This window comes from Schistocerca gregaria, chromosome X (assembly GCF_023897955.1).
Source record: "Schistocerca gregaria isolate iqSchGreg1 chromosome X, iqSchGreg1.2, whole genome shotgun sequence".
In the NCBI taxonomy this organism is placed as follows: domain Eukaryota; kingdom Metazoa; phylum Arthropoda; class Insecta; order Orthoptera; family Acrididae; genus Schistocerca; species Schistocerca gregaria.
In genome coordinates, this window is record NC_064931.1 from 599,194,852 (window position 1) to 599,209,464 (window position 14,613).

General features: G+C 39.1%; 2 protein-coding genes across 14 annotated transcripts in view; both read right to left on the minus strand.

The window, feature by feature from the left end:
- Positions 1-10,519, minus strand: part of LOC126297604 (ras-related protein Rab-7L1-like) — a 140,316-nt gene extending 129,797 nt beyond the window's left edge. For 7 of the 12 annotated variants that reach the window (XR_007552548.1, XR_007552549.1, XM_049988591.1 and 4 more), the window contains exon 1: positions 10,187-10,453. Coding sequence is in view for 9 of the 12 variants with exons in the window: in XM_049988591.1 (XP_049844548.1) it covers positions 10,187-10,352 (166 nt within the window). In the remaining 3 variants the exon portion in view is untranslated. Of the gene's footprint in view, positions 1-10,186 lie in introns of all 12 variants that reach the window. The other 5 variants (XM_049988590.1, XM_049988594.1, XM_049988592.1 and 2 more) reach the window with 5 other exon arrangements.
- Positions 10,520-12,240: 1,721 nt separating this feature from the next.
- Positions 12,241-14,613, minus strand: part of LOC126297608 (dnaJ homolog subfamily B member 9-like) — a 35,606-nt gene continuing 33,233 nt past the window's right edge. For both annotated transcript variants that reach the window (XM_049988609.1, XM_049988610.1), the window contains one exon: positions 12,241-13,030. In XM_049988609.1, coding sequence (XP_049844566.1) covers positions 12,845-13,030 — 186 coding nt within the window. In that variant the 3' untranslated portion in view covers positions 12,241-12,844. The remainder of the gene's footprint in view (positions 13,031-14,613) is intronic.

Below are 14,613 nucleotides of genomic sequence, written 5' to 3' on the forward strand. Positions count from 1 at the left end.
GCATTAACTTAGATTTTTCCACATTTAGGACTATCTGGCATTCATCACACCAACTGGAAATTTTATTTAAGTCGTCTTGTACCTTTCTACAGTCACTCAACTTCGACACCTCACCGTACACCACGGAATCGTCAGCAAACAACCGCAGATTGCTGCCCACTCGGTCCGCCAAATCATTTATGTATATAGAGAACAATAGCGGTCCTATCACACTTCCCTGGGGTACTCCTGACGATACCCTTGTCTCTGATAAACACTGACACCCGAGGACAACATACTGGGTTCTATTATTTAAGAAGTCTTCGAGCCACTCACATATCTGTGAACTTACCTTCGTGAACAGCCTGCAACGGGGCACCGTATCAAATGCTTTCCAGAAATCTAGAAATACTGAACCTGCCTGTTGCCCTTCATCCATAGTTCTCAGTATATCATGTGAGAAAAGGGCGAGCTGAGTTCCGCGCGAGCGATGCTTTCTAAAATCATGCTGATTCGTCGACATAAGCTTCTCGGTCTGAGGAAAGTTTATTATATTCCAACTGAGAATATGTTGAAGGATTCTGCAGAAAACAGTAGTTATGGATATAGGTCTGTACTTTTGCGGGTCGGTTCTTTTACCCTTCGTATACACTGGAGTCATTTTTCCAGTCTCTTGGGACTTTGTACTGGGCGAGAGATCCACGATAAATGCAAGCTAGGTAAGAGGCCAGTGCTGTAGAGAACTCTTTGTAAAATCGAACCGGAATCCCATCTGGACCTGGTGATTTATTTGCTTCCAAATCTTTCATTGCTTCTCTACGCCAGGTATGCTTATTACTATGTCGCCCATACGGGAGTCTGTTCGATGGTCAAATGACGCTATGTTTGGACGATTCTCCTGTGTGAACGATTTCTTGAATGCTGAATTTAAAACTTCGACTTTCGTTTTGCTGCCTTCAACTGCCACACCAGATTGGTCAACAAGGGACTGAACGGAAGCCTTAGACCCGCTTAGCGATTTTACTTAAGACCAGAATTTTCTCGTGTTTCTGCCAGATCTTGTGCTAAGATGTGACAGTGGTAATTGTTGTATGCTTCACGCATAGATCTTTTCACAGACACACGAATCTCTAACGTTCGCTTGTCGTCATTTGTGCGTTCCCTTTTGAACCGAGAGTGCAACAGCCTGGTGTCTTCCTACAGTCACTCAACTTCGACACCTTACGTTGGCGGCAGTAGAATCGTTCGGCAATCAGCTTCATAGGCTGGTTCTCTAAATTACAATTTTTTAGTCAGTTTAAGAGAAATGTCCCGGTTCGTCTTACAGAAATAGTGGCAACTGTAATTCCAGATAAATGTTGTTTCAAGAACAATCATTTTAACGTTAAGCTGTTATTGGATTTACAATTCGCGGCAGTAAATTTTCGCGCCGCCTAAGCCTAACGTTTGATGTTTGTTTTAAACAGTAAACTGTGTGCGAAGTTCTGCTTACAGAGAGATTAAAAACTAAGAAACGTCCTCACGGCCCTGAAGTTGCAGAAAAAATAGCAAAATAAATAAAAGAACTCGAAATGCTTTTTTCTGTGGCTCGAATATTTCATGAGGCTGGTAATAATGTAGATCGGTATAGAGCTGGAAGAAATAACCAAACCGGGCAATAAATTAGTCACCCCGGTGCGCACGCACCTATGAATCGTTAAGCCTTTACAGACAGTGTAGCGATAGACTCACGTGCTCCACCTCGCACAAACTGCCTGTCCGTTGAGGACAAGACAGCAGTGAGACAGTTATGTTTCAAGCGGGTATTGTACGTAAACATGGGCAAATGTAAGAACGTGACAGAGTGGCAAAAAGAGGCAATCGTGTTTGTCCGAACCCTTGGCCATACGATTTGGGAATTTGCTGGCTTCGTCGGTGTTTCGCTGTGAACTGTTCAATGAGTCTACAAGTTGTGGTGTAACACTCATGGCCAGAAAAGAGATGTGTTTCATGGCTTGTAAATTAAAATCGCTTCCAGATCCATCAGGAATACAGGCAAGTGAATGGAGGTCCATTCTCAACTGTTAGCGAGAGAACATTATGACGGAAACTGCACGAAAAGAACATTTGGAGCGAATCACTTCTCAAGAGGCCGTTACTCACATAGGTACATAAAGCTGTGCGTCCTCAATGGGCTAGAAATCATCGAACGTGGACAGTAACCGACTGGCGGAACATAATGTGGTCTGACGAACGACGTTTTGCCTTCATTCAAATGACTTACGTCGTCAAGTGGAGCAGAGGACAAATGAAGCATTTCATTCCGAATGCGTGCATGGTCAGGTTCAAGCCGGAGGTGGGACTGTGATGTTTTGGGGGTGTTTTTATTATCATGAATTGGGCCTGCTCACTGAGGTGACCACTAACATGAACCAACATGTTTATTTAAATGATCAGTTATTGTTTTCCTAACAACATTTGCATGATCAGTATGCTGTTGATACTCTTATTTTTCAAGACAACAACAGCGAAGTTCATCAGCCTGCAAGAATGTGTGACTGGTTTTCCGAACACTCCCCGAGCCTATTATATCTCGACTGGCCTGCAAAATCACCCGCCTTGAGCACCACAGAGAATTTGTGAGACATGTTGGAAGAGCGGGTAAAACGTCGACATCAGCATCCCCGTAATTTGATGGATTTGGGCGATCAAATCTTTAGCCAGTGGCTTAACCTGGATGCGACGTTCCTGCACAACCTCTTGGACTCACTTCCTAACCGAATTCATGCGGACGGAGTGGCCGAGCGGTTCTAGGCGTTTCAGTCTGGAACCGCGCGACTGCTACGGTCGCAGGTTCGAATCCTGCCTCGGGCATGGATGTGTGTGATGTCCTTAGGTTAGTTAGGTTTAGGTAGTTCTAAGATCTAGGGGGCTGATGACCTCAGATGTTAAGTCCCATAGTGCTCAGAGCCATTTGAATCCATGCGGTTATCAACTCTAGGTGCGGAATTCAACAATATTAAATCATGCGCGTAATGATTTCTGTAGGTGTGACTAATTTTTTGTCCAGTGGGCTTAGTTGTTACTTAGACTGGGGCCCACAACAGCGCGGAAATTAGTGTCCAAGATATATTCTTCCAAATGAACAAATACAATAAGTTGAAACAATAAAAACTAAGATAAATGGTAGTTATTAAGATTTTGGTCTTTGTGAATAACTGAACTCCGTTTCTCCTCCAACGACAAATCCAGTATGAACAGTGATTGTTACAGGGCAAGGGAATGACGCAAGGCAAATGTTTGTCCAGCAAGTATGTCCCAAGTAGCACCCAACACTGATATATGGCGCGCCTATCTTTGCTTGTCCTCAGTACATATGACACGAGTCTATCACAAGCTTTTACTCGGCTGTCACTCGTTCGGGACGAAAGTCCTCCCCTTCAGGATCGAGTGTAAAAGTCTAACGCTTTGTAAAACACTAATATACAATAGATATCATAGAATACCTTATCGCAATAACATGATGCATACCGGATGAAGTTACAGTCTTCAGAGAGTCTTGACGCGAGCCTTTATCAGTGCACGCGTTGAAAGGCCAAACTAATCAGCTGTCTCGTTAGCAGTGAGAAAATCTAATGCAAACTGATGCGGTGAAGATGCGGTTCTTCTCTGATTGTAGCTGAGTACTGTTAAGTGTTGTATTCTAGGAAGCAGTGTGATTTTCAGTCTCTGGACGCTATCGCTCAACTCAGTCTCTACATAACTTTTAGATCGCTTTCTGCTTCGGTTATGGTGAATGAAGAGTTGATTTCCAGCTTCCAGTTGTCAGACAACTGCAAGAGATACGCCACACAACTGCCTGATCATCCTCACGTCATTGTTGCTGAAAGCTGTACAATTCTACAACAAGCACGAACGCAACTGCTCCTGGCGCCCCAAGCCATCTCATCAGATTTGAGTCCAATATGATAATGCGGAACTCGTCGGAATGAATGAGTTACTACTAAGTGACACACGTGTACTGTAAATGTAAACGTCGCGTGACTAGGGCCTCCCGTCGGGTAGACCGTTCGCCGGGTGCAAGTCTTTCGATTTGACACCACTTCGGCGACTTGCGCGTCGATGGGGATGAAATGATGATGATTAAGACAACACAACAACCAGTCCCTGAGCGGAGAAAATCTCCGACCCAGCCAGGACTCGAACCCGGATTGACGTTCTGTCGCGCTGACCACTCAGCTACCGGGGGCGGACACCTGTACTGTGAGGTCACACTTTTCACGATACCGGATCTCTTGCTGGATGTCTCTTCCTCTTATGTTTCCTTCCATTATCACATTATAACATCAATCGAAACTTATCGCTAAAACAAATAAAAATTGCAAAATCGTTTCTTGTGGTAATACTCTCCATCATACCGTTAACATGAGTTTACTGATGCGCACTTCCCGTGATTATATCATGAGACACTCTGCAGCACATTAAGGCCTACTGAGAAGAACGCATCACTCAAAAACTGTTGTTACCTGGATAAGACCAAATCTTTCTGCCCGCTTCATTCCATATTTTTCTTCTCTCGCAACGTTCATTTCGAGAACATGTAATGGCTCAGCTGTCTGTGCCCTTGTGGTGCAATGTAAATCATTCAGGTTTTCAATATTACATTACCTTAAGGCAAGAGGAACAAAATATCGGTTTTATAAGTATCGCCATTCCAGTATGAACAACTAATGAACTACCTGAGAGAGAGAGAGAGAGAGAGAGAGAGAGAGAGAGAGAGAGAGAGAGAGAGAGAGTGTGTCATTCAGTACATACACTCACGTACTCGATGCGATGCGTATCCTCGTGTGTATCATACATACAATAAAAGTAAGCTACTGTAACTGGCAGTTCACCGTAAATTAGTGTTACGCAAATATGAGAGCAACGAAGAGGTAATTAGGAAAATCTCGTCGTTTCTCATTCGGCTTGTCGTCAAGCGTCATCTTCGACAAACGCACTTCGTGTAGCATGACCTATGACTTACTGTACCAGATACCTGACGAAGTATTATGACAGCTTCGAGAGAGGATGTTGACGTGTTGTACACTAGCATCCAGTGTTTGGTTGAACATTATCTTACTCAAACGTATCCTTAATAACAATCACTCGAAGCGCAAGAAACAACTGAATATCGTTGCCATGCTGCTACCCCGTGAGCATTCCGTCCTCACTACATATTAGCTTTCCGCAGCAGCATCAGCTGCAGTTGTCTTCCTTAGAAAGGTAAGTGGGATTGGGTTTCACTCATACTAGTTAGCTATTGTTACAATAACAAGCTACCTCAGACAAGATGTCGAAATTACTTCAAAGGCGACAGATTACGTAAAAATAGACGTGACTGGCTTGTAGCATTTCATTAACAGACTGCATAGATATGAGTGACAAACTGAACGTTTTTAAAAATGTGCGATATAATTGGCTCCTGGGTCGGTGATGACAAAACATGTTTGGAATTTGGTAGCATTTAAATCTGCTGTTTGACTTGCATGCCAGTTGTTTTTGTGAGCTTACGCTTCAAGTACATATTATACAGTTTGTTTGGCGTTCCTTGGGGGCCAGTACCCTAATAGCGCATGAGTTTTAACTTTGAACAAACCAGACGAGTTACGAGCAGTTATTTCTAGTAAATAATTGTGCCTCAATAATTTAAAATTACTTTACAAGTTACACTTACCGGTATCGGTATTGTTGTCACAATTTCATTTGGAAAGTCAATAATTACAAATTTTTGCTTTATAGTTTCGATTCTGCAAAGTGCAGAAGATGACGGAAATACGAGGGCGTGCTGAAAACTAATGCCTCCGATTTGTTTATGAGAAAATCCTTAAGGCTTTTTAAATAAGACAAACGTTATTAGCATTTTACATTTTTATTCTTCATATCTAAATATTTAGTTCTCAACATACTCGCCCTTGCGACGAACACATTACTCCCACGAGCCCAGTTTGTTGATACCGTCACTGTAGAATGTCTGACTTTGTTGACGGAGCTATAACCTCATCTCTGCTTGCACCGTTTCGTCACTATGAAAGTGAAGCCCTCGAAGATATTCTATAAATTTTGGAAACATGTGAAAATCGGGTTGGGTCTAGTCGGGACTGTATGGAGGATTATCGATGAGTGAACAAAGGTGTCGGACTGATGCAGATGTCATAGAGCTCGTGTGTGGTTTGACGTTCTCATGCTGAAAGAGAAGATGCTCCATGTGTGGATGAACCCTTCGAATCCGGAAGCCGATTACAGCATGCTGTTTCTCACGCACCGACATAGTTACGTTACACATCGCCATGTTACACGCCACAGTTCGGAGTCCTCTAGGAGCAGAAGGCTGCAAATATATAGACAAGATGAATAAAGATATAGACTATCAATAACTTTTGTTTATTTAAAAAGCTTTGTGATTTTTGACATGAAAACTTGAAGTCATTCCTTTTCAGCGTGCCCTCGTAGCAGATTCAAATAGCTGTCAACAGACTGGTGTGCAGGACAAGCCAGTGTATCACAAGTTAGAAAGCTTTATTTGTGGCTTTGAAGTAAGACACAGTAGTGGATATTTTTCTTCTTCCTTGTAGCAAAAAATTATGTAATGTCTAATAACAGACACAGCATTTATGATCCTCTTCTTATGTTGCGTTTGTCAAACTGTAGAACCAAGTTTTGTAAACACACACTAATACATGCGCACTCAAAGTTGACACTCGGCGAGGTGGCTGATGGGTGGGGCCGTAAAGGCATTTATCATTTACAGTCGCTCCCATCAGCCACCGCGCCGAGTGTTAACTTCGTTTGCGCGAACAATATTTAGTACGTTAACATACAAAACTCTAACAGTTTCCACATTTAAAAATTTCATTTGGTGCATAGAAATTACTATTCTGACGACCATTTCCAGAAAAAGCAATTCAGCATTAATACTTCCCTTCTGTCTTTCTCCGTAAGTTTTGTACCACGACTGGAAAAAAAATCGCTATTATGTCTCCTGTAGTTGTATACTTAATCTTCATTATGATAATGTGTTGTCTCAGGCGTATCCTGTCCCAAAGCGTATACCTTGTTAATTCGGTTGCCATTGTTTACTTAAACTACCATACTTTCCCCATAGTTTCCCCATCACCCTCCGCCCAATATATCCCCCTCGATCCCATTAATTATTTATAACAAGCTGTAATTGAACAAATCAGGCCAAAAGTTAAAAAAAATATAGTGGTGATACACACTGAGGTGACGTAAGTCATGGGATAGCGATATGCACATATACAGATGGCGTCAGTATCGTGTATCCTATGTACACCGGTAAAAGAGCAGTGCATTGGCGGAGATGTCATGTGTACTTAGGTGATGCATGTGAAAAGGTTTCAGACGTGATTATGGCTGAGTGAGGTGAACCACAGACTCTGAATGCGGAATGGTAGTTGGAACTAGACACATGGGATGTTTCAGTTTGGAAATCGCCAGGAAATTCAACGGTGCATTTCATTAAGGGTTATTTGGTAAGCGCAATAGCATTGTGGAGATGTTTAGCAAACTCAAGTGGCAGACTCTGCAAGAGTGGCACTCTGCATCACGGTGTAGCTTGCTATCCAGGTTTCGAGAGGGTGCATTTCTGGACGAGGTATTGAATATATTGCTTCCCCCTACTTATACCTCCTGAGGAGATCACGAATGTAAAATTAGAGATAGTCTAGCACGCACGAAGGCTTTCCGGCAGTTGTTCTTCCTGCAAACCATACGCGACTGGAACAGGAAAGGGAAGTAATGACAGTGACACGTAAGGTGCCCTCCGCCAAGGATATAAAATGTAGACTGGCAAGGAAAACGTTTCTGAAGGAGAGAAATTTGTTAACATCGAGTATAGATTTAAGTGTCAGGAATTCGTTTCTGAAAGTATTTGTATGGAGTGTAGCCATGTATGGAAGTGAAACATGGACGATAAATAGTTTGGACAAGAAGAGAATAGAAGCTTTCGAAATGTGGTGCTACAGAAGAATGCTGAAGATTAGATGGGTAGATCACATAACTAATGAGACGGTATTGAACAGGATTGGGGAGAAGAGAAGTTTGTGGCACAACTTGACTAGAAAAAGGGATCTGAGGCATCAAGGGATCACAAATTTAGCATTGGAGGGCAGCATGGAGGGTAAAAATCGTAGAGGGAGACCAAGAGATGAATACAGCAAGCAGATTCAGAACGATGTAGGTTGCAGTAAATACTGGGAGATGAAGAAGCTCGCACAGGATAGAGTAGCATGGAGAGCTGAATCAAACCATCTCAGGACTGAACCACAACAACAACAACCTTCAACTGCCACACCAGAGTGGTCAACAAGGGACTGCATGAAAGCCTTAGACCCACTTAGCGATTTTACACAAGACCAGAGTTTCCTCATGTTCCCGCCAGGTCTTTTGCTAAGGTGTGCCAGTAGTCGTAGTTGTAGGCTTTGTGCATATATCTTTTCATAGGCACACAGTGTTTAGTAACCTCCAAATTTAATTATTAAACCATGGTGGGTCATCTCCATCCTTTATTCACTTACTAGGCTCAAAACTCTCCAGAACACGATTTACAAACTGCTTTTACTTTACCCATAATTCCTCTATATCCATATTACTGCAACTAAGTGATGCCAATCCACGGTCTAAGTGAGATGCTAATAACTGCTTAACTAGTAGACACACTCTCCTAGCCTTATTGAATGATGGTATGGAAATCTCTGTACTTGTCTGCACGCAGCCAGAACAGCTGTGCTTATGATGGTGAAATATGATCAGAGTCAAATAATGGCAAAAAAAAGACCATACCATTTAGGAAAGGAATGCACGAAGGAAAACATTTTCTCAATGAGAACACAATGAGGTGTGAAATGCAGAAGAGATAAAAGTGAAATTCTACATTTCTTTTTATCTTTGTTTCACATGTTGCCACAGGTATCCACAGGAGGCGGGGCACTCCTACCCCCCCCCCCCCCCACCCCTCTAATCTGAAGTACAGAGTTTTTTTTCGTATATAGAGTGGATAACAACAAAAATTTTCTACAGGCTCTTTTACAGTGGGATCTAAAATGTGTGTTTTGGGGTCAGTTGTGGTACAAAACTTAAGGAAAAAGTCATCAAGAAATTATTAATATTGAATGGCTTTTTCTGCAAATGGTCATCAGTATAGTAGTTATTATGCACCGAAAAAACTGTTAGAATCTTGTACATTAATGTACTGAATAGTGTGCTGAAGCCTTATAAATTCATCGTCAGAGGAGAAACATAATGGTTCTGTGCAGCAGCAGATATCCATAACATTTTACAAGAGGAAAGAGAAATCTACACTATTCTCAGTCTTTCTGGTCACACACACACACACACACACACACACACACACACACACACACACACACACACACACTCTCTCTCTCTCTCTCTCTCTCTCTCTCTAAAAGGAAAAATTTGTAACTTCTGACTTTCCAAATGAAATTGTGCTGAATACCAGAAATACCTGTGTAAATAAATTTAACTTCAGAATTTATCAAGTTACTAAAACTACTTATATTTTCTTATCATTAAGTCCACTTATTAAATATTGTTCTGTCACTGTATGTGACAAAAACTGAAGAATTAAAGCATCCGTTGTACAGTATGTACCAGCAGTTAAATGTGTGTCATCACAGAGAAAGTACTTTTGAAAACTTCTCTCTCTAATGCAAATCATTTACAGTTCTGGATTAATTAAAAATGTTTTCTGCAATGGTAAAGTCTCTTTAACACTTGTTCTGTAGCAATTCAATCCAAACCTGTTATACAATAAAACCAAAACAGACCCCAACAACTGACTGGCATCAATGTAATTTGCAACAGAAAGCACCTTCCATAATTTAAGTATTACTCTCACTTAAATGTACTTTCAGTGTGTCAAAACAAATACAGCATGAAAATTGTGCTTCAAGTCACACCCCCTTATTTACTTTGGCATAGAAAACAAACTTTGGTTTCATTCTAATATTGCAGAAAAAAAACAGAACTAAAATGTTCATTTCTACATTACAAGATACAACAGAATGTGCAGAGAATATCCTGTCACTGATATCACATTGTTATTGTAGCAAACTGTCACTTCTTGTTTTGGATAACACACATTCAAAAACCTGCATATGTTGTTGTTAAAAGGTTAATAACTACTGAAATAAAGACAAGTACTCACTTGGTTCAGATGAATAGAATTGAGCTTCACTTTCTGGTTCACTGCCCTCATCTGCAGGTGACCTATCCCGACTCATATTTTCCTTATCACTCCTACTTTTCTCCTCTTCTGAGTCGATTGAGCCAACTCGTGGCCAAAATACTAGCTGGGTCCTGTTGCTGGACATGCACACCCATGTGACACACAGTGAAACAGGAAACCAACATGAGAAGACCTAGAACGCTGCTGGCAGTTCTCTCCCCCACTCAAACTGCATACTGGTAATTGGGTTCTGTGCTGCTGGCTGGCCACTCCTGGCTGTTATATAAAACCCTCCTCAAGGTTGAATACAAACTGGCTTGTTTCATAACATCTTGCTGTGTAGTGACCAGCTTACAAATATTATGTAATCAGTTTTCATTCATGGTAATACACTTGCTATATTTACCAGCAAGAAAGCTTTTACCCCAGAATTCTCTATTAAAAATTCTAAGTGTGACCCTTTCCAGAAACATATCTTACATAAAAATGCTGATCTTTCAGTGAGCATTTCTTGAACACATTTACCTGTCACATTGTCATCAACAAGCAACAAACATTTCCTTGAATTTTCTGTATTAAATATTTTACTTCTTTTATTTTGTTTCTGATTCAGATATAATACAAAACTGATTAACTGACAAAGCTTTCCTACAGATTATTTCATTGGCTGTGTTTCACGCACTTAACAATAACTCCCTTTGGTCTTTTGTGCAAAGACAATTAATTTAGATATTTACTCAAGAGAGTAATTAATATTTATAGCAGAAATTAACATATTGAGCAACATGTTGTTATTTCCTCTTTCAGTGGTAATTCCACAATTTTACTACACCAATGATAAGTGTAACTACGTTGGAAACTTCAAAACTCTTAGGGGTCCATATTGATGAGAATTTAAACTGGAAGAAGCACATTTTGGAACTCCTTAAACAACTTAGTTCAGCCACATTTGCTCTTGGAATCATTGCAAACGTTGGGGAGAGAGAAATCAGCTATTTGACATATTTTGCACATTTTCATTCAATAACAACACATGGAATAATGTTCCTGGTTAACTTGTCTTAAAGAAAGAAAGTTCTGTTGCTCAAAATGTATTTTAAGAATAATATGTGGTGCTTACCCACACTCATCCTGTAGACATCTGTTTAAGGAGTTGAGCATTCTGGCTGCTGCATCACTGTGTATTTATTCCCTCATGATTTTTTTTTTTTTTAAGAATCCATAGCAGTTTACAAGGGAACAACAAAGTTCATAATTAAAAGACCAGAAGGGAAAATTACATTCATTACTTTACTCCACATTAAGATTGCTTTTAGCACAAAAAGTGGTGCACAATGCTGCAATTAAAATTTGAAAAAGTTTCTCCTTGGTGGATGGGAGGAGGGTGGGGCAGTGTCAATTTACAACTGTTCAGCATGTAGCCATATTTACAAATTAATTTATGGTGTGAATGTAAAATAACTCATTTTACATCATTATCATTTATCATGCACATGATAAATAGAACATTTAACTAACTAACTTACACACTGAGCAGAAGTGCAGTTGTTGGACACATAATAATCAGTGAGTACAATCAGACAATACAACAGATTGACTGAGCACTCACTGAAGCTATCCTGTCTCAAATCACATTATGCTATTTCATGACATATCTGGGGAGATTTCTATCGTTTCTTAAACACACCAATCTAGAGAGACTGCAGTCTCCGATGTCATGCCGAATGTACAAAACACAGGACAGGCAAGTACTATGTATAATATGAAATTGGAACCATTATCGTAAATACCATGAGTATTTTCTCTAACGAATGGACTCTGAAGGAAGAAGATTAGAATTTAAAATCTTCAAAACTATAAAATTAGGGGGAGACAGAATGTTCTGCCATTACTTACCTTCATGTGGCAAATTTCTGGTACTGTTCAGAAACACTTTTAAAATGATAAAATTATTCCTAATTTTCAGAACTGTTAGTTCCTTCCTCAGGGGGAAAATGAGGATAGTGTGCAAAGTTAACAGGCATTTATAAACATGTGGGACAACAAAACATTTAATTACATCATTGCAGAAACACACACTTTACAGTGATATATGAATTTTTAGTTACTTCTTCCACATAATTTTAACTTATGGTAAATTCACTCCTTCGAAAACAATACAATACACAATGAATAACCTACTGTCAATCCTTTGACAATCTGTGGTGCAATAATATACACAAAAAGAACAGTTTAAATATGGTGAAGCAGACAAATAATACTCTTGTAGTTGTTTTCAAGGAACTTCTCATTGAAACATTCCACTTTCACCTGTAAGTGATACAACCTAATTTCACAATTTGTGGCACATACACAAAGATTCCTTGTAAAACAAAACATCATCAAAAACTTCAAATATGCTTGTTTAGATGCAATTGTAATACTTCTATTTTACTAATAATGATACACAGTCAATAATAAACAATTTAATTTCAGTCCTTGTGCAAAAAATGAAACTGTGATATAGTGGCAAGGAAGAGCAATAATAATACTAAGAATATAATAATAATAATAATAGTAATAATAATAAAAAGTCTCAACAAATTTACAGAATATTTAAACAATAAATTACAGCTGCTATGTGCACATAACAGGAACTTATGAACACTGAGTGTATGTGGTAACCATATTGCCAATGCGCTGGGTCACTGTCCTACAGCGACCACCAGAAAACTCTGAATGGCTCCTATGGGAGTGTTGTTGATTGTGACCATAGTGAGTTCCAAAGAATGAGCTCCCTACTTTGTGGTCAAATCCAGTATGACTGAAGAAAGGGGTGTCATCCTGCAACAAAGCATAAAGTTATTGTTTTCTAGATGATTACAATGTTTAAAGTTTTAAATTATGTATATTAAACTAAAGAACTGCATTCAAATAAGATGACTGATCTGAAATCAATCACTGAAGATATCTAACCCTAGCTGTTAAATACAATACCTACTAAAATCATTTCTCACTGTTTTCCATTTTAAATGATTTGAAATCCACTAAATTTTTTACTATGCATTCACCTTCTTCATACCTTAATACACACAGTAAATATTCTCATCATACAATCTTAAATTTTCTTTTGCATTTTCCTCTCTTCTTTTCATATCTGTTACCACAATAATGTGGTATCCTTAAGACAGATTCCATGAAGGTGTGTGTATACCTGGTAAGCTTTCCCTACAGCCATTATATACACATTCTGCAATTGCGACTGTCATCTTAGTTTCTCAGTCAGTTTTCCATACAGGAATAATTCAAATACTAACAGCTTGCTTGTTCTCAGTTTCCTAATGTTAATGTTTTATTTCGTAATCTTGTTATGTTTCACTGACATACATTACAAGTTTCTGCTTCAATCCTGCCCGACTTAGAAATGCAGAGATTTCAAAACTTGAAGAAAACAATTTCTTCTTTGCTGTTCCATTTTTATAACAAATATGTCAAAATTATATTAATGGCAGCGGCTAGGAACTGATTAAATTTGTTGAGGAGTTGAATGGGTTTGGGATTGGACATGTGCCAAAAGTAGTTGATTCAGACACTATATACTGAAGGGTTCAGTACAATTCATTACAATTACTATTTGCTACAGAACTTAATATGGTGGAGAGTGGTCATTGTACATAATTATGGTGTGAACAACTTATAAGCATACGATATGTATGCCAAAATTTTAGATGAAATTAATAATGTTTTTAAATTGTTGTTCTTCCTCTTGCAAAAGCAACAATGCATTTCTGCTTGCCATCTTTTTTTTATACAAAATAAACAGTATTTCAATATTGTGTACAATTTTATTTGTCTGATAGGGAGAATTTGTGAATGTTGTGTGAAAAAATAAGTTTTATGCAACAAAGAGCTTCATAAAAGCCAGGATATGACCTCGAGCCTTGTCTACAACTTCTGAGTATGATACTTTCACCATTAACCCATTACACTTAATTAGCAACTTGTTACAGTCATTATATCCCATATTACAGGAAACTTAATGCATCAAATTTTTTTTCCAAAATCTACAAATTGTCAAAAGATAAAAGTCAAAGCAGCTGTCTTTCTTCATCTCTAATGATGGACGTCTGGACAAAATTTTGTCAAAACAGCGTATACAAAAATGCATCACCTGAATAACAAATACATTTTCCTGTCTAGTTTGACCATATTTTTAAGAAATAGCCTTCTATTGAAATGCCATTACCAAAAAATGCAACACCAATATGTCAGTAAAGACACTGTTTAAACACATTAGCAGGACCTATGACAGAACATGAAGAGAGGGAGATGATCTGCATCCATCAGGGAAGTCTTTCAGTGTATGCATTATACAAAAAACTGAAGGAGGTTAGAAGAAAAGTTCAGGGCTTTTTCTGTTACAAAAA